This window comes from Pagrus major, chromosome 10 (genome assembly GCF_040436345.1).
Source record: "Pagrus major chromosome 10, Pma_NU_1.0".
In the NCBI taxonomy this organism is placed as follows: Eukaryota; Metazoa; Chordata; class Actinopteri; order Spariformes; family Sparidae; genus Pagrus; species Pagrus major.
In genome coordinates this window covers 11,748,118-11,762,445 of record NC_133224.1, presented here as the reverse complement: position 1 = coordinate 11,762,445, position 14,328 = coordinate 11,748,118, and the positions used below count along the sequence as shown (strand labels likewise).

The 14,328-nt window shown below is 40.9% G+C and overlaps 1 protein-coding gene across 5 annotated transcripts in view; it reads left to right on the top strand.

Moving 5' to 3' along the window:
- The first annotated feature begins 5,945 nt into the window (after window positions 1–5,945).
- The window catches only part of LOC141003588 (nuclear factor 1 B-type-like), a 71,267-nt gene continuing 62,884 nt past the window's right edge, over window positions 5,946–14,328 (top strand). For 3 of the 5 annotated variants that reach the window (XM_073474968.1, XM_073474966.1, XM_073474965.1), the window contains exons 1-2: window positions 7,610–7,961; window positions 10,544–11,075. In XM_073474968.1, the coding sequence (XP_073331069.1) occupies window positions 7,935–7,961; window positions 10,544–11,075 (559 nt within the window). In that variant the 5' untranslated portion in view covers window positions 7,610–7,934. Of the gene's footprint in view, window positions 6,334–7,609; window positions 7,962–10,543; window positions 11,076–14,328 lie in introns of those variants that run through there. The other 2 variants (XM_073474969.1, XM_073474967.1) reach the window with 2 other exon arrangements.

The following is a 14,328-nucleotide window of genomic DNA, read 5'->3' as shown; positions in this document are numbered from 1 at the left end:
TAATATTACGCAAGAAAGATGCTCTCAGCCACATCCAAATTAAAATGTTCGGTACATTTTTGCACCAAGTTTAATTCCAGCTTGTTGTTATTCATCAATTCTTTGCAAAAACTGCTATCTACACTGTGATTTGTTTTAATCAAACTGGTGTTGGTTTACTCATTTTAAAAATGGCTTTTAAGTGTGAGAGAGGAGAGGAGAGGAGGGAGGGAGAGAGGAGGGAGGAGGTTGGTGTAGGAGGGGGGATGGTGAGGGTCGCAGGGGTCATGGCTCTTGTAATTACCACAGTCAGGTTCAAGTCACTGGTCAAGTTGTTGCCCGATTTTTTTTTTTCTTTTTTCTCCCACAATGCAAAGTCGTCACGGACTGGCCTTCATGCGACACAGCATGCCTCCACTGCCGCCCCTTTGATTAGGTGTCTCATCTTCCACCGGGCTGAGTCCGATGTTGGCCGGGAGCACAGGGATGGCTGGGAAACTGGCAGAGGGGTCCATTAAATGGCAGCTTTGTTATGACATGTCAGCCAGGACGTGGTGGATGGTAAGTGGAGCTCTTTTGTCTTGACTTTTTTTTTTTTGCTCTGCTAAAAACATCACTTTCAAGCTAAATCACTTTAAAGGTGCACTATGTAGTTTTGGAGAAGAGAAAGATATTCATCAGCTGATTGTTTTTATGCCAAAACAAACTGAATAAACAAACTCTCTTTAGTTTCATAAACTGAATAAACAAACTGACCCTAAATGACGACACAGTTTCATACTGTTTTACTTTGTTTATATGTGGCGGACCCTGCCACCTTATTTTCCTCTGAGAACAGCTTGTTTATTCAGTTATGGAAAAAATAAATAATTCTGAGTTTGTATTATTACCTCATTAACATTGTAAATATTAAATTTCTGAGTTTGAATTGCTTCTTCGAAACTACATAGTGCCCCTTTAAAAAAAGACAGTTATTTCATGTGATACCCTGTCTTCCATGTCATGTTGCAGACTTCTAACATAAATACAAAATACATCTGTAAGAATCCATGTCTAGTCTCAAACTGTAACATCGCCCGACCCAGTCAAATATCATATAACCCTCTCGAAGCTGAATTTACCTGCATTGCTTTGGGAAGTTCTGGTTTTTGTCTCTATGTATCCGGCAATTTCACTGCAGCACTCGACTTGCATTGTCTCCCTCTCTAATTAGTTTGTCATGTGCTGAGTGCCTTCAACAAAGATGTTTATCAGCTTTTACCCGAGAACTATTTTTTAAGAGCCTCCTTGTCATTAACATTCATTTTAGTGAATGTGATCCTCAAGGCTAGAAGTTGTCAAAATGTGATCATTGACATGTTTTTAATCCAATTATTCCTCATTTCGAATGTGAAGAATCAAGGGTTTTGAAGGTGACGAGCGCTCAAAATGAGCTTGAAAAATAATGTTATTTTTTTGGCAGAGATGAATGACCGAAGGAAGTATTTACCCTCCCTTCAGTGTAAGAGCGTTCCTCAAGTGCACCTCTCTGTGCACCCTCTGCAGCGTTAAACTTGATAGTGTCGGACAAAGAGCCCTTGTCCAGCCCGCGCCTTTCCCATGCTGAAGAGGCAACGCAGGCTGACATTTCTTTCTGAATATTTATTTACTCGTCCGACTACAGGCGAGCTTTTATTGTGCTCCATCGCCAGGGTTTAAGTTGAAGTCTGTTTGTCTGTCCCTGATGCATATGAGCTGACAGAGTTGACCTTTTCTGCTCACATGCTGCTGCTGCTGCTTGCTGCTCTATTTTGTTCCTGTTTACATTCATATTATATGTCAGGATGTACATGTCAACAATGTGTGGATTTTATTTTAGTGATATTCATTTACATGTATGAAACGCGCTTTATTGAAACCACATTTTTTGCACTTCCTAAGTATTTAACTGGTGCTATTTTAAAGGGACAGTTCACCCCGAAAATCAAAACAACCTATTCTACCTCTCACCTGTTGAGCTATTTCTTGATCTAGATTATTTGGGTGTGAATTGCTGAGTTTTGGAGATATCAACAATAGAGATGTCTGCCTTCTCATGCGTATGATTTATAGCTTAGTTAGCTAGCCTCTCATCTATGAGTAGATGCAGTGATTTCATGATTTCTTTAAAGAGACATTGCTGTTGAGTTTTTCTAATGTATTTTTTGGGCGTTTCCAGAGAAGGCAGACATCTCTACGGCCGATATCTCCAAAATTCGGTAACTCACACAAAAACAATCCAGATGGATAACCACCACTATAGGTAAGAAGAAAAATATGTACTTTTGATTTTGGGGTGAGTGTCCCTTTAAAGGTGCAACATGTAAGAATAGGCCACCTCTCAATTGCATGTGCCACACCAATAGGGGGCAGCATATCACCAGAGTGACCTCTAACAGCTGTTAAATGATAGCTCAGCTAGCTGTGCAGTTAGCACTCCTATTAGCTGACTATGCTCAGATTGGGAGCTTGAGGTTATTTTGGTGTTGTTCGCTAATCTTGAGGTACAAAGTGGCTAGGCGCTAGCTGGTTAGCATGCAAACTTCAATAGATATCTCTGCAGCATGGTACATAGACGTGTCTGACATAACATCAAAACTGCCATTTTTTAAAAACATTTTAAAACTACAATTCTTACATATTACACCTTTAAAGGAATACTTTGAATATAATAACACCGGCTTCAACTCTCATATCTGCAAGAACTCATGAGGGATCCTAAGAGCAGTTCCAGCGAGTGGGGACAGAGCATGCTGCAAAGTACATTGTGGTCAAAAATAGCAGTTAATTAAAAGTTCACACTAAAGGTTAGGGATATTAAAGGATTAAGCAGAGACAGGCTTACCTGCTGTCTTGTCATGAAAAGTTACCCCCGTTGTAAAAAGCTCATAGGAAATGGTGCAACTGGTAGGAAATTGCACATTAACACAGTTCTGATCTTGAGTTAACAATCTAATCTTAAAGGGACAGTTCACCCCAAAATCAAATATACAGCACCACACGTCGAGTGCCATCTAGTTCCATGATATTCAAGAGAACGCGGACATCTCTACGCCCCGATATCTCTAAAACTTGGCATCACACACCAAAACAATCTAGATAGATAAATAGCACTACAGGTAAGAAGAAAAAAATATTCTTTTTGATTTTGGGGTGAACTGTCCCTTTAATGGTATCTCTATTTATGTATGCATTATCTTCTGCTGTAATGGCAGCAGCCTTGTAGTACTACTGTACATATGGTTATCTTTACATTGAAGCTAAATTGGACACCACATGACACACCATCAAAAACATATTTTCTGATCTCTGACCAGTCTTTGCTGTGGTTCATTAAGTTAAATGTCAAACATATTGATATAATAAAAAGCACTGGATTATAACCGGACCAAAAGAGGTAGTCCCTATGGTAACAATACTGGTATATCGCCACCTAATGGTATTAATATAGACACTGGGGTTGTGCATGAAGGCTCATTGTATACTATCCATCTCAGTGGGAGACTTTAATACAAAAGAGTCATTGTAAAAGGGGAATTATGCAGTTTTGGAGAAGAATTTTAATATTTACATTATTAATGTGGTACTAAAACAAACTCAGAAATATTTATTTTTCCATAACTGAATAAACAAGCTGTTCTCAGAGGAAAATAAGGTCAGAACACTGTTTGAAGCTGGAAAGGTGGCAGGGTCCGCCACATATAAACAAAGTAAAACAGTATGAAGCTGTGTTGTCATTTAAGGTCAGTTTGTTTATTCACTTTATTCAGTCATGAAAACAAAGAGAGTTTGTTTATTTAGTTTGTTTGGCATTAAAAAAAATGTTTGTCAATGAAGATCTTTCTCTTCTGATTAAAATTCCTCCCCAAAACTTCATAGTGCACCTTTAATGTTATTAGTAACATGTTATTGTTATTGTTTTATTCAAGGGGTGTTCATAATTCTAACATGTAATAGGATAACTCTTTGTTATTATAAGGACTGATTTGCCATTATTATGCCTTTTATTACACATGAACAATGCATAGTATGAACCTGTCTTTTTTAATTCAGCCTAATGGTGATTATCATAACACTGTTAGCTGTGCCAGTCTTCTGTAAATATAGAAATGTCCTGCTTGCTTGTGTGTAACTAACAAACAAGCAAGTGGCGGTTGTGTTTGTGGCCACATGGGGGCGGTAGGTCCACATCCGAGGGGATGAATCTTGTTCAGGCTCATGCTGTGTGAACTAGCAGACTGGCAGGATGTAATGCTGGATTAATGGAGGGAGAGTTAAGAGTCAGGGTATGTGATAAAGATCTAGCATTTCATTAAAGCACTCATTAACAGAAATTAAGAGGTAAAAATAAAACTTTCTGGGAAAAAAAATACTAGGCAATGTGGGTGTAAATAAAGATAAAGGCAATAAAGTGTTATTTAGTGTGCTTGAAATCTCAATTTAGTAGAGATATAAATGAGTGTTTTTAAAGGCATAATAGACAGAGGGATAAGATCTATTCAGCCTCAATCCAGCAAATAGCTTTGCTTCAAGGCTGCCACATTATGAATTAACACACCAACAACAAACCATCAGAAATTTAAAGGCATTTCTACTTCAACTGACTACTCTTGGCTTTATTGTTTTTAGTAGTGAATCATAGCTGATCGCTGCGTGTGTGTGTGTGTGTGTGTGTGTGTGTGTGTGTGTGTGTGTGTGTGTGTGTGTGTGTGTGTGTGTGTGTGAGGCAGACACTATAAGCACATGACAACACTGAATATTGTGTGACTAGGCTCAGACTACCCATTCAAGTCATAAAGTCCCATTGCCGCTGTGATTACTGGCATACAGTAATGGGCATCTAGTGAATGATTAATCAGTGCAGTGTTAACCTTTTAAAACAGCCCATCAGCTGCAACGACAACATTACTACTATATTAACGCTATGACTGGAATTACTGTTATTACTATTACACTGCTGTTCTTCTCACTTAATGAGCTCATAACAGCACTGATGACATGAAATACTATTATATTAGTTATACTTATATATGATAGTAGCTAAGGCAGTGGTTTTAAAGCTAATTTTGTTGCTAAGATTTTATTGATCGATTAAATGGCTATTATGTGCATAAGCAACATTATAGAGATAATGGTACTACTTTATTGGGTACATGTGCACTATTATTATTATTATAATTATTATTATTATTGTTATTATTATTATTGTTGTTGTTGTTGTTTTGTGCAACAGTAATTACTGCAGTGTAGTGATTTCCACCATTAGCCACTGACCGCATCGCTACACAGGCTGGCTGAGTGTCCGGCAGCGGCTCTGCTCTGTCAAGAGACCCGCACAGCACGTCAGAGGAGCGGAAGTGAGGGGCCCAGGGTAGAGAGTCCCGGGGCCACTGCGTCTGACCAATCAGAGGCGAGAATGAGTACACTATTACGAAAAAGCTGTGTCAAGCTGCAGAGAGACAGCTGGAGCGTCACCGGGAAATCGTTTCAAAATAAGAGTTAGAAGTTGGGGGGGGAAAAAAAGGATTCTGATACAACTGAGTTATTGCACGTGTAATTTACAATATTAACAACATTGGCACCATATATACTGTAGGCTAACCTTATAGTTTATAGTAGCTTTTCTTGCAAATGCTTTGTCTTTTACGTTTAACAACAATTCAGTTAGCTGATAAAAAAAAAGTTAAGACACTTGATTACGTTTTGACATGAAAACTTTTGACATGCACGCTAAGGTAAGTTAGCAATATTTTATACAGAGCAGCGGAAAATGTGTAGGAATAAAGTGCCCGTCTGTTTCACGTTTATTTGGCAGTTTACGGACGCTTGAAGACGAATCGCTCCAGCAGTTTTTTTTTTGTTTAATTTTATTTTGAAAGAGTCGTGCCGGAACCCGTCCTCGTCAGATCGTATCCGACTTGACGCTCAGCGCCGAGAGCCGGAGGGCGGCAGTCAGTCAGACAGTGAAAGTGAAGGCGGAGACCAGCCCAGTGCCGAAAACTCAGCCTCTTCTGGATCGCGTTCAACTTCACTGAACAACCCCAAAAAACCCGATCCAAAAAAGTAAGACTTGAAGAGGAAGGAAGACAGGGAAAAAAAAAAAACAGAGAGAGAGAGAAAAAACGCGAGGTGCTCCAAACTTCTGTTCGCCGCTATCTGCAAAGAATTGTCTTCCGGTGTTGACTTTTTTTTTTTCTTTTTTTTTGTGTGCGAGCACTGCAAGAGAAAAGCCCTCCAAAGCACAAAGTTGAACGTGAGAAATGTGAAGCTACCGGCTTGTGTGTTTCAACCCCAGGCTCCAGGATCCCCCATTAATCCATGCAGTACAGTGCAATGGTACGTGAACATGGATTATTATTGCTGTCAAATGTTGTGATGAATACCGATTTTTATTTTTTTTCAATTATTTTTTGTGATACCATTTTTATTTAGTCATACTGTCCTGTCCGCGACGGGGTGAGAAATGTTGGAGGAGTGGGGTTAACTTAACACGGACCACAACACTGGCACGGTCGGGCCAAAAATCGTACTAAACTTGGCACGGCTTCTCCGGCAGCCTATGTTAACATCCCATTCCCCTTAATTTGGCAAATGAACTCTATGTGGACTGCTGACAGCTCTGTTGGACACACAAACACACACACACACGCTGCAGCAACAAACTCGCTTTAACTTCCAGGCATTTCGGCGCGATACACACCTAGCTTAGCTGTGGGGGATTAAAACACTTTCATTAAAAAGCTAATTCAAGTGTTCAGGTGGAGACGAGTTATTCGGCTCACTGGCAGCATTTTGAAATATGAAATTTAAAACAGAAATTCCCTTTAAAGTATGTGTAACGCGTCCAACTTTTAAGCTAGGTGTCAGTTTTACCTGTCGGGCTAATTCTGCAGTAAACAACACAGTTAGTGAATTGCCTTCAGCTGGGGGTCTTCAGCTGGAAAGAAAGCAGAAAATGCTCCTTAATTTCTACCTTTACATGCTGTTTGTGTCGTTGTTAATTATTTTGGGAACTTTTAAAGAAATTCCTAATGGAGTTCGTGTTGGTTTCCTCTGCTAGAAAGCGGCTGACAAGCAACAAATGACCCCAATTTTGATTTAACTGCGAAGTAAAGGCTCAATGTTGGATGATCTGAACTGGGAAATAAGTACAGTGAAGCGCATGTTGTTGACACGGGGTTCGGGGGTGTGTGGAGGTTGCCAGATCTGTGTAGGGAAATTTCCCCTTTTCCGTCTCTGTGCTCCAAAGTCCCTGAAGCTAATATATATATATAAAAAAATCTGGAATGAGGGGGTAAATGCTGTGTTTTCAGATAGCTGAGGAGGAGGAGAAGAAGGTGCTGGATGGTGGATAGGGGCTGTGTGTTTGGAGGAGGAGGAGGAGGAGGAGGAGGAGGAGGAGTGTGACTGTGTAATTACGTGGGTGAAAGAAAAAAAAAAAAAAAAAAGGAAAAAAGTTGGGTCTGATTTGCTGGAATCGCGCAGGACCGAAGGTGCACCGGTCGATTTCATATCAAGTTTGGTGAAAGCAGGGGTGAACATCACACACTCGGCGCCCTCTGAAGCTCCCCACGATGCTTTTATGAACGAGATCTCAGAGCACCGTGACGCGCAAAGAGCCCCATGTAGTAGAGGAGTACGCAGCAGCAGCAGCAGCAGCAGCAGCCACCGCTCGCACCGGCTCCGCGAGTAGAATCTGCAAAAAGTGCATGTCAACTTTAAACACTGCGTAAAACCTCCTTTTCACCGCGGAGACGACAATCTTTGGATCGCACGAATTCATGGATGTTCTTGGATAACCTCGCATTGTTTTTACGCGGATAGCTGCTCCACGGTCTCGCACGGTGCACGTCGGCCCAGGAATGGCGCGATAAAGTGATCAGAGAGGAATCAGTCCAAGTACATTCACGTCGTGTGTGTGTGTAAGCCGTCTCGTCATGTATTCTCCAATTTGTCTCACTCAGGTATTTGTGTCTTTTTTTTTTCTACACGCACATTTAATTGCCATGATTTGCATATTTTTGAGAAAATTGTCACAGGCGAGTGGGAAGGGGATTGAAAGTTGTGTGCACGGGAAATACTTTCACAATTCATAAAGTCAGCCTTATAAGTAAAAAAGAGAGGAAGAAATACTTAAGTTCTTGATGAAAAATGCGCAATTTTGCGACACAATTGTGGTGATTTATTTATTTTTTAACGAAAAATCAATTAGAAAGTCACTCAAGTGCCAATCTTTACGCGTTCTTCGTGTGCGTAAAGTTGTGCGTAAAGGTGATTTTTAAGATCGTACTCCATCTTTATGATCTTGTGCGCAATTGGCACAGGTAGTCTCATTTTCTGTCAGGTTTAATTAGGTTATTTGCGTCCTCCAGTAACCTCTCGCTCTCTCTCACACACACACACTCACACACACACACACACACACACACTCCCCAGCCTTGCTCGTGCTGTTTATATTTTTCCTCCACGTGTATATTTTTTATTTAGAGTAAAACCCCTATACTTTAGGGAAGTGAAGTTGGAAGAAGATAAAGCCACTTTCACTGTAGGAAGATCAAACGCGCGATAAGGTTGATTCAGCAGTCAGAGTGGCTGACTGTTTTGGCTGACTCAGTTTTACTGTTTATATTTTACTTGGCATAAGTAAGTGATTGACTGAGATGTGGTTTAGTTTGTACTTAAGAGGATTGTGCTTTTATGGCCCCAGCTGAAGTGCACTGCACAGGCCCCGGCCAAGTCATTTATCTTTACAGCGTTTGGCTGTAGCCTGGTCGAAATAAAAAAAAATTAACAGAATATTTAAAGTGTTTTTGAGCCGGAAAACAGAAGTGAAAAGGATTTCAGTAACAGTTGCTGCCGAGCACATTTACTAGCATTTACTGCTTACGTTTGTCAGTTTAATTGGCGGCGTTATAGTGAGGAGATGACATTTAAAGGAGTTCTGAATTTATTTTATTTATTGTTTTACCTCTCAAAAAGACTACGAATAAGTATCAGATTTGTGGTATTCATAGTAAATGTATTACAATTCAAGACTAGAATATGTAGAGAATAAAATGTTTATTCATGCTGTATTATAAATGATTATAATTTGAATTTACTACACTGGAGCAGAGTTTTATTGGTCCGAACGTGCAGAGCAGAAATGTGGCTTCTCAGAGGAGCACCAGCGGCAGGCACAGATAGGGAGTGGATTTCTGTGGTTTCCCATATAGCCTGCCTCCCTGCCTGGCTGCCTACAAAAAGAACAATATGTGGTTTAACTCTTCAAAAGCCCGCTCGAAAAAGGGGGCCGCTCACACTTATTCAATTTGACATTTTAACGACCTAAAACAAAGATAAGTTGATGTTTCCACTTGTCACTCGGAGCTCCTGTAATTTTTCCTGACTTCTAAATCATCCACACCACCTTGTGCATTCCTTCACCTACAGAGAACGAGCATTAAGAGATTATTATAATTCGCCCAGAGGTCAGTGAGATGCTGGGTTGATGTATGTTTAGCTTTTTCCTTTTTTGTGAGGATCAAAGCAATTTCTGTCAAACGCTGATTGAAAAAGTTTCTTTTTTTAGACTCATATTTAGAATAATTTTTTTGTTTAGAATGAACGATAATGTGCTATTAAGTGTACTACGGTATAATGAAGAATACAACAGATAACCCATGTGAAAATGTTAAATTACTATGAATTAATATTAATCAGAGTCTTTGATAATTAATCCAAAAATACGTTTGAATCAAACTGAAAACAAAAATGGAAATAGAGATTGGAAATTTTCAAAGTAGGCCATGATTTTTACATCTCTGTCTAACCTCATGTTTTTGGAATGAAGCTGAGCGAGTGTCATTCTTTGTGCTAACCTCAACACCTCGAATCATTTGGCATCAACTTCCAATCGAGTCTTAACTCGACCTATGCAAATACCTTTTGCTCCGTTTGATACGCCGCCTTCCTCCCCTGCTTGTGTTTTTTAATGCATTTTGAACGCATGGCCCGTGTGCGAGGCTCTCTGTACGTGCCAGGAGAAGGGGAACCTCCTCAACTTCCTATTTTTCCAAACGCGCCCCACTTGGCCACCCAGCTCATCCTCCATCCTTTTCGTGAATATGGTATAAGCTCATGTTGGAATGTGGGTAGTTTGATAAGAGAAATGCAACTGTGAGGAGCGCATGCTCCCTGTAGCAGGAGTCCCGCTCAGAGCATGCTTGGGGAAACGAGAGCAGAGAATGCATTCAGTCACCGGGCCTGCTGCTATTGTAGTGCTGGCAGTTCATATAAACAGTGGAATGTCCTTGTCATACCTGCAGTATGCTCAGAGACATCTAGGATGGTAAACCCAGAGTTGCTATGTGAAGAGTAACTACTGTTGAAAGTGCCAACAAGAAATTATGTGACTGATTATGAGGAATTGTTTATTTGTGGTCTGACTTCCCTTCTGCCACAGATTAGTAGCTGACTAAACCCATATTTCTTCTCCATGAGTTTCTGATTATATCTCTCTCCTTCTCTCTCCTCTCTCCTCACTATGTTCCTTTGGATGCTCCAGGATGAATTTCATCCCTTCATCGAGGCACTTCTCCCTCACGTCCGTGCCATCGCCTACACATGGTTCAACCTCCAGGCCAGAAAACGCAAGTACTTCAAGAAGCACGAGAAGCGGATGTCCAAGGACGAGGAGCGCGCGGTGAAGGACGAGCTCCTGAGCGAGAAGCCCGAGGTCAAGCAGAAATGGGCATCCAGGCTGCTGGCCAAGCTGCGTAAGGACATTCGGCAAGAGTACCGGGAGGACTTTGTCCTGAGCGTGACGGGCAAGAAGCACCCGTGCTGCGTGCTATCCAACCCGGACCAGAAGGGCAAGATCCGCCGGATCGACTGTTTGCGGCAGGCCGACAAAGTTTGGCGTCTGGACCTGGTGATGGTCATCCTCTTCAAAGGCATCCCTCTGGAAAGTACAGACGGGGAACGCCTCGTCAAGTCTCCACATTGCACCAACCCAGCACTTTGTGTCCAGCCACACCACATAACAGTATCGGTCAAGGAGCTGGACTTGTTTCTAGCATACTATGTCCAGGACCAAGGTAGGTCCAAACTCATACCGTGTGTGTTTGTTTCACTGTGTGTGTGTGTGAGCTAATGCGCATGTGTGAATGATGGCTTGGCAAGGTCAAGGGTCACATGTGTTACTTTTTGGCAGCCTTGCGCGGACTGGCTGAGATCATCACTACGCTCGCCAGACAAATAAACATAAGAAACTAGATCGTCAGTAATGTATATGTGCAGCATACATTTTTATATATGGTTCAAGTAGGACTCTGTATAAAACAAAAAGACCATCTGTAATCTAAATTAAATGTAGAACATGTTTTAAATGGGTTCCACTCATGTTCAGTAATTATCCAGTTACTATAATTTGGACGGGGTATTTATTATCTCACACACACACAGCCACATACACTGTACACATGTTCTGTTTGCCAGGATATTAAGTTGTGACATTTGTGGAAAGTTGTAGTATAGACTGTTTAAATTATAATGATCCTAACCAGTAGTTTATTTTTTTAATACTAAGAACCAGTAAAGCTGTTGTTATTCCAGCTCCGGTGTTTATTAACAGCATTTTTTTTTTTTTTAAACTAAGGTTATCTTTACTATATTAAAAAAATCATGCTCTTAATCCCCATACTCCGTTTTATGTAATGTAACATTTTGTAATTTCAAACCTCAATAATCACATAAGAGCAATTAAAAAAAAAAAGAGATTTAATAAACATATTGCTGTGAGTAAGTCACATTATGGATAGCATTGAAGATATGTGTAAACTTCTTTTTTCAATACAGTTAAGTTTTAAGTGTGTGTGAGATATTGTGTCTGTTATAAATCCTGCGTGTGATCGTGTTTGTGCTGAAACAGAAACCTCTGTCTTTTCTTAACGCCCTGAAAAGCTGCTTTCTTTAAGCCTTTTGCGGACACAGCGGCGTGCTCGGTGCAAAGACTGAATCATGCATTTTTTTCAGCCACAGTGCGAAATTAGAGGTTGAGAAATTTTGTTGACAGGTGGCTGGAATAGGTTTCAACATGCATGTTTTTTCCATTTTTTTTTTCCAGAATTGAATCATCATAATTTATTTTTCTCGGTCCTAAGCAACCATAACAATGCCAAACACAAAAAAAATACCGGCATTTACTGAAACGTTCGAGCTGATGTCCAGAACAGAATTTTAGCTCAAATGTATCACAGGAAGTTCTGCAGTGCATTACCGGTCTTCTTAACTTTAAATTGGAAGAAGCAAATTTGGTGGCAGAAACATCACTTCTGAAGCTCAAACATGATTATAATTTAAGGAGAAGGGAAACATTAATTAGGGAAAGACAATGCCTAAGTTCAGCAGAAAATACTGTTCAGGTAGATGAGGTTATTTTGATTCTTATTCATCTTTGTTTTCAGAGTTTAACCTTTAACATCTACGTCTCTTACAAAATGTGCTTGTTACACTTTCTAATTAAATTTCAGTCATTCATGTCTCTCACAGTTTTGAACTTCCTCCCTTTATCTGATCACACCACAGGAATCCCCCCCTATAGTATTCCCTGTTGAAATTCCCCTGTATTAAATCTACTGCAGCAACACCGAATAACCACCGATACTTTGCTATTGGGGGAGAAATGGTGGTATAGCTAGCTCATTATCATCAAACCCTGAGCGCCATTTTGTGTTTGATAAGTGCCAGGGAAAGCAGAAGGCACAGCACACAGACAATAATGGTTGCCACTGGCACCGGGGTTGGCATCAGACCCTCTTTTGTGTCTTTTGTAGGATGCCACCGCTCCTCTAGTTTGCATCTGCTGCATTTTTAACTGTTCAGTACCAACTTGAGAACGGCATAGTGCTGCTTTTTTTTTTCACAACACACCATTTAGATATGTTAGATCTTGTGTTTCACATTACGGATGGTATAACATCAGCTATGATTTTAGGGAAATGTGTCCGCTATGGGGGAAGAGTAAAATGTTGGCAAGAAGATGAATTTTATTGTTTAAAATAAACGCTGAACATAATGTTCTCTTTCGCCGGAGAATTAAGTTCACTTGGATCCGACGTCGCATTGCGGATCAGAGCGATTATTCGCCGTTCTCCCCAAATTTTCCGAGTTGAAACTTTGGCAAATACAAAATAGCATTCTTTTACCGGGATCACAGAGACGGGCGTGCTTTTTTTCCTCCTTTTTCGTTTTTTGCGAGCTAAAGCGTCTTTTCCTTTTCTTCAAGTAACCAAGCAGTGCCCATCTCCAGACAATGCAGCCATATTGTGGTAGCGTGCGGTGCGGCGCCATTTTGTTTTGCACTGTGCCAGGGAGGCAGGCAAATCACCAGTAATGGTTGTTAGAGGTTTGGAGGTTGGCATCAAACCCTCTTTGTCTGCTTGCAGCATGCCTTTGATTCGTTGGTTGGCATCCGCAATGCAGTGGGCACGTTGGAAAGTTTTTTGACAGTGGCAGAATGGAAGCCGCTGCCTTTGTTCTGCTGCAACTGCACGAAACAAACAAACATACAATCAAACACAAAGAAACTAGCAAACGGCTCTGACTGGAACAGAATCTGGTGTTTGTGCGAACTGCTAGAAAAAAAAATGGGTCTGGACTGTGCTTTTAATATTGTTCTCTCTGTCCTGCTACCTGGCAGCAACTCACTTCTACTGTGCGAAATATGTTTCTGCTGTTATTTACTCAACAGTATTTTTTCCTGTTATTTTTTGTGGCAAAAATCAATAAGTTCACAGCGTATTTGTTTTTGAATCTGGTGGGTCGCTGCCTGAGAAAGGTCGGCGGGTTGGCAACGAGTGCGCTGGGTGAATTTAGAGAGGGCACTCAGCCCCCTTGTTCTGGGGCACAGACGCGTTTAGCCAGGCAGGGCTGTAGCACCCATGTGCATGCCCAGATGAATGCCCGCTGGGAAGTAGGCTGGGGGCTGGGAGTGGGGGTTGTGGCATCCATTGTGCCAACTGGCAGGCCGCGTTCAATACAGGGCCCTGGCTTCTCACACACACACACACTGCTGTTGTACTCCAATGCACTGTTTCATCTTCATCTGATAAAAAGAAGTGCAATTCTTTTTTTTTTCTTTGAATCATCGCCTCCCCCCACCTGGATTCATATTTTGCATATCCAGTTTGACAGCTCGATGGAATAGTTGCAACAAGGCATGTAGATAATCGTCATGTTAGGACATGTTAGAATACTGCAGGCCTCGTTTGTATTTGGTTTTGTTATGCTGCTCATCACTATTTCCTCAACAAACATAGGAATGTAGCTATTATATTCACTGAAAGTACT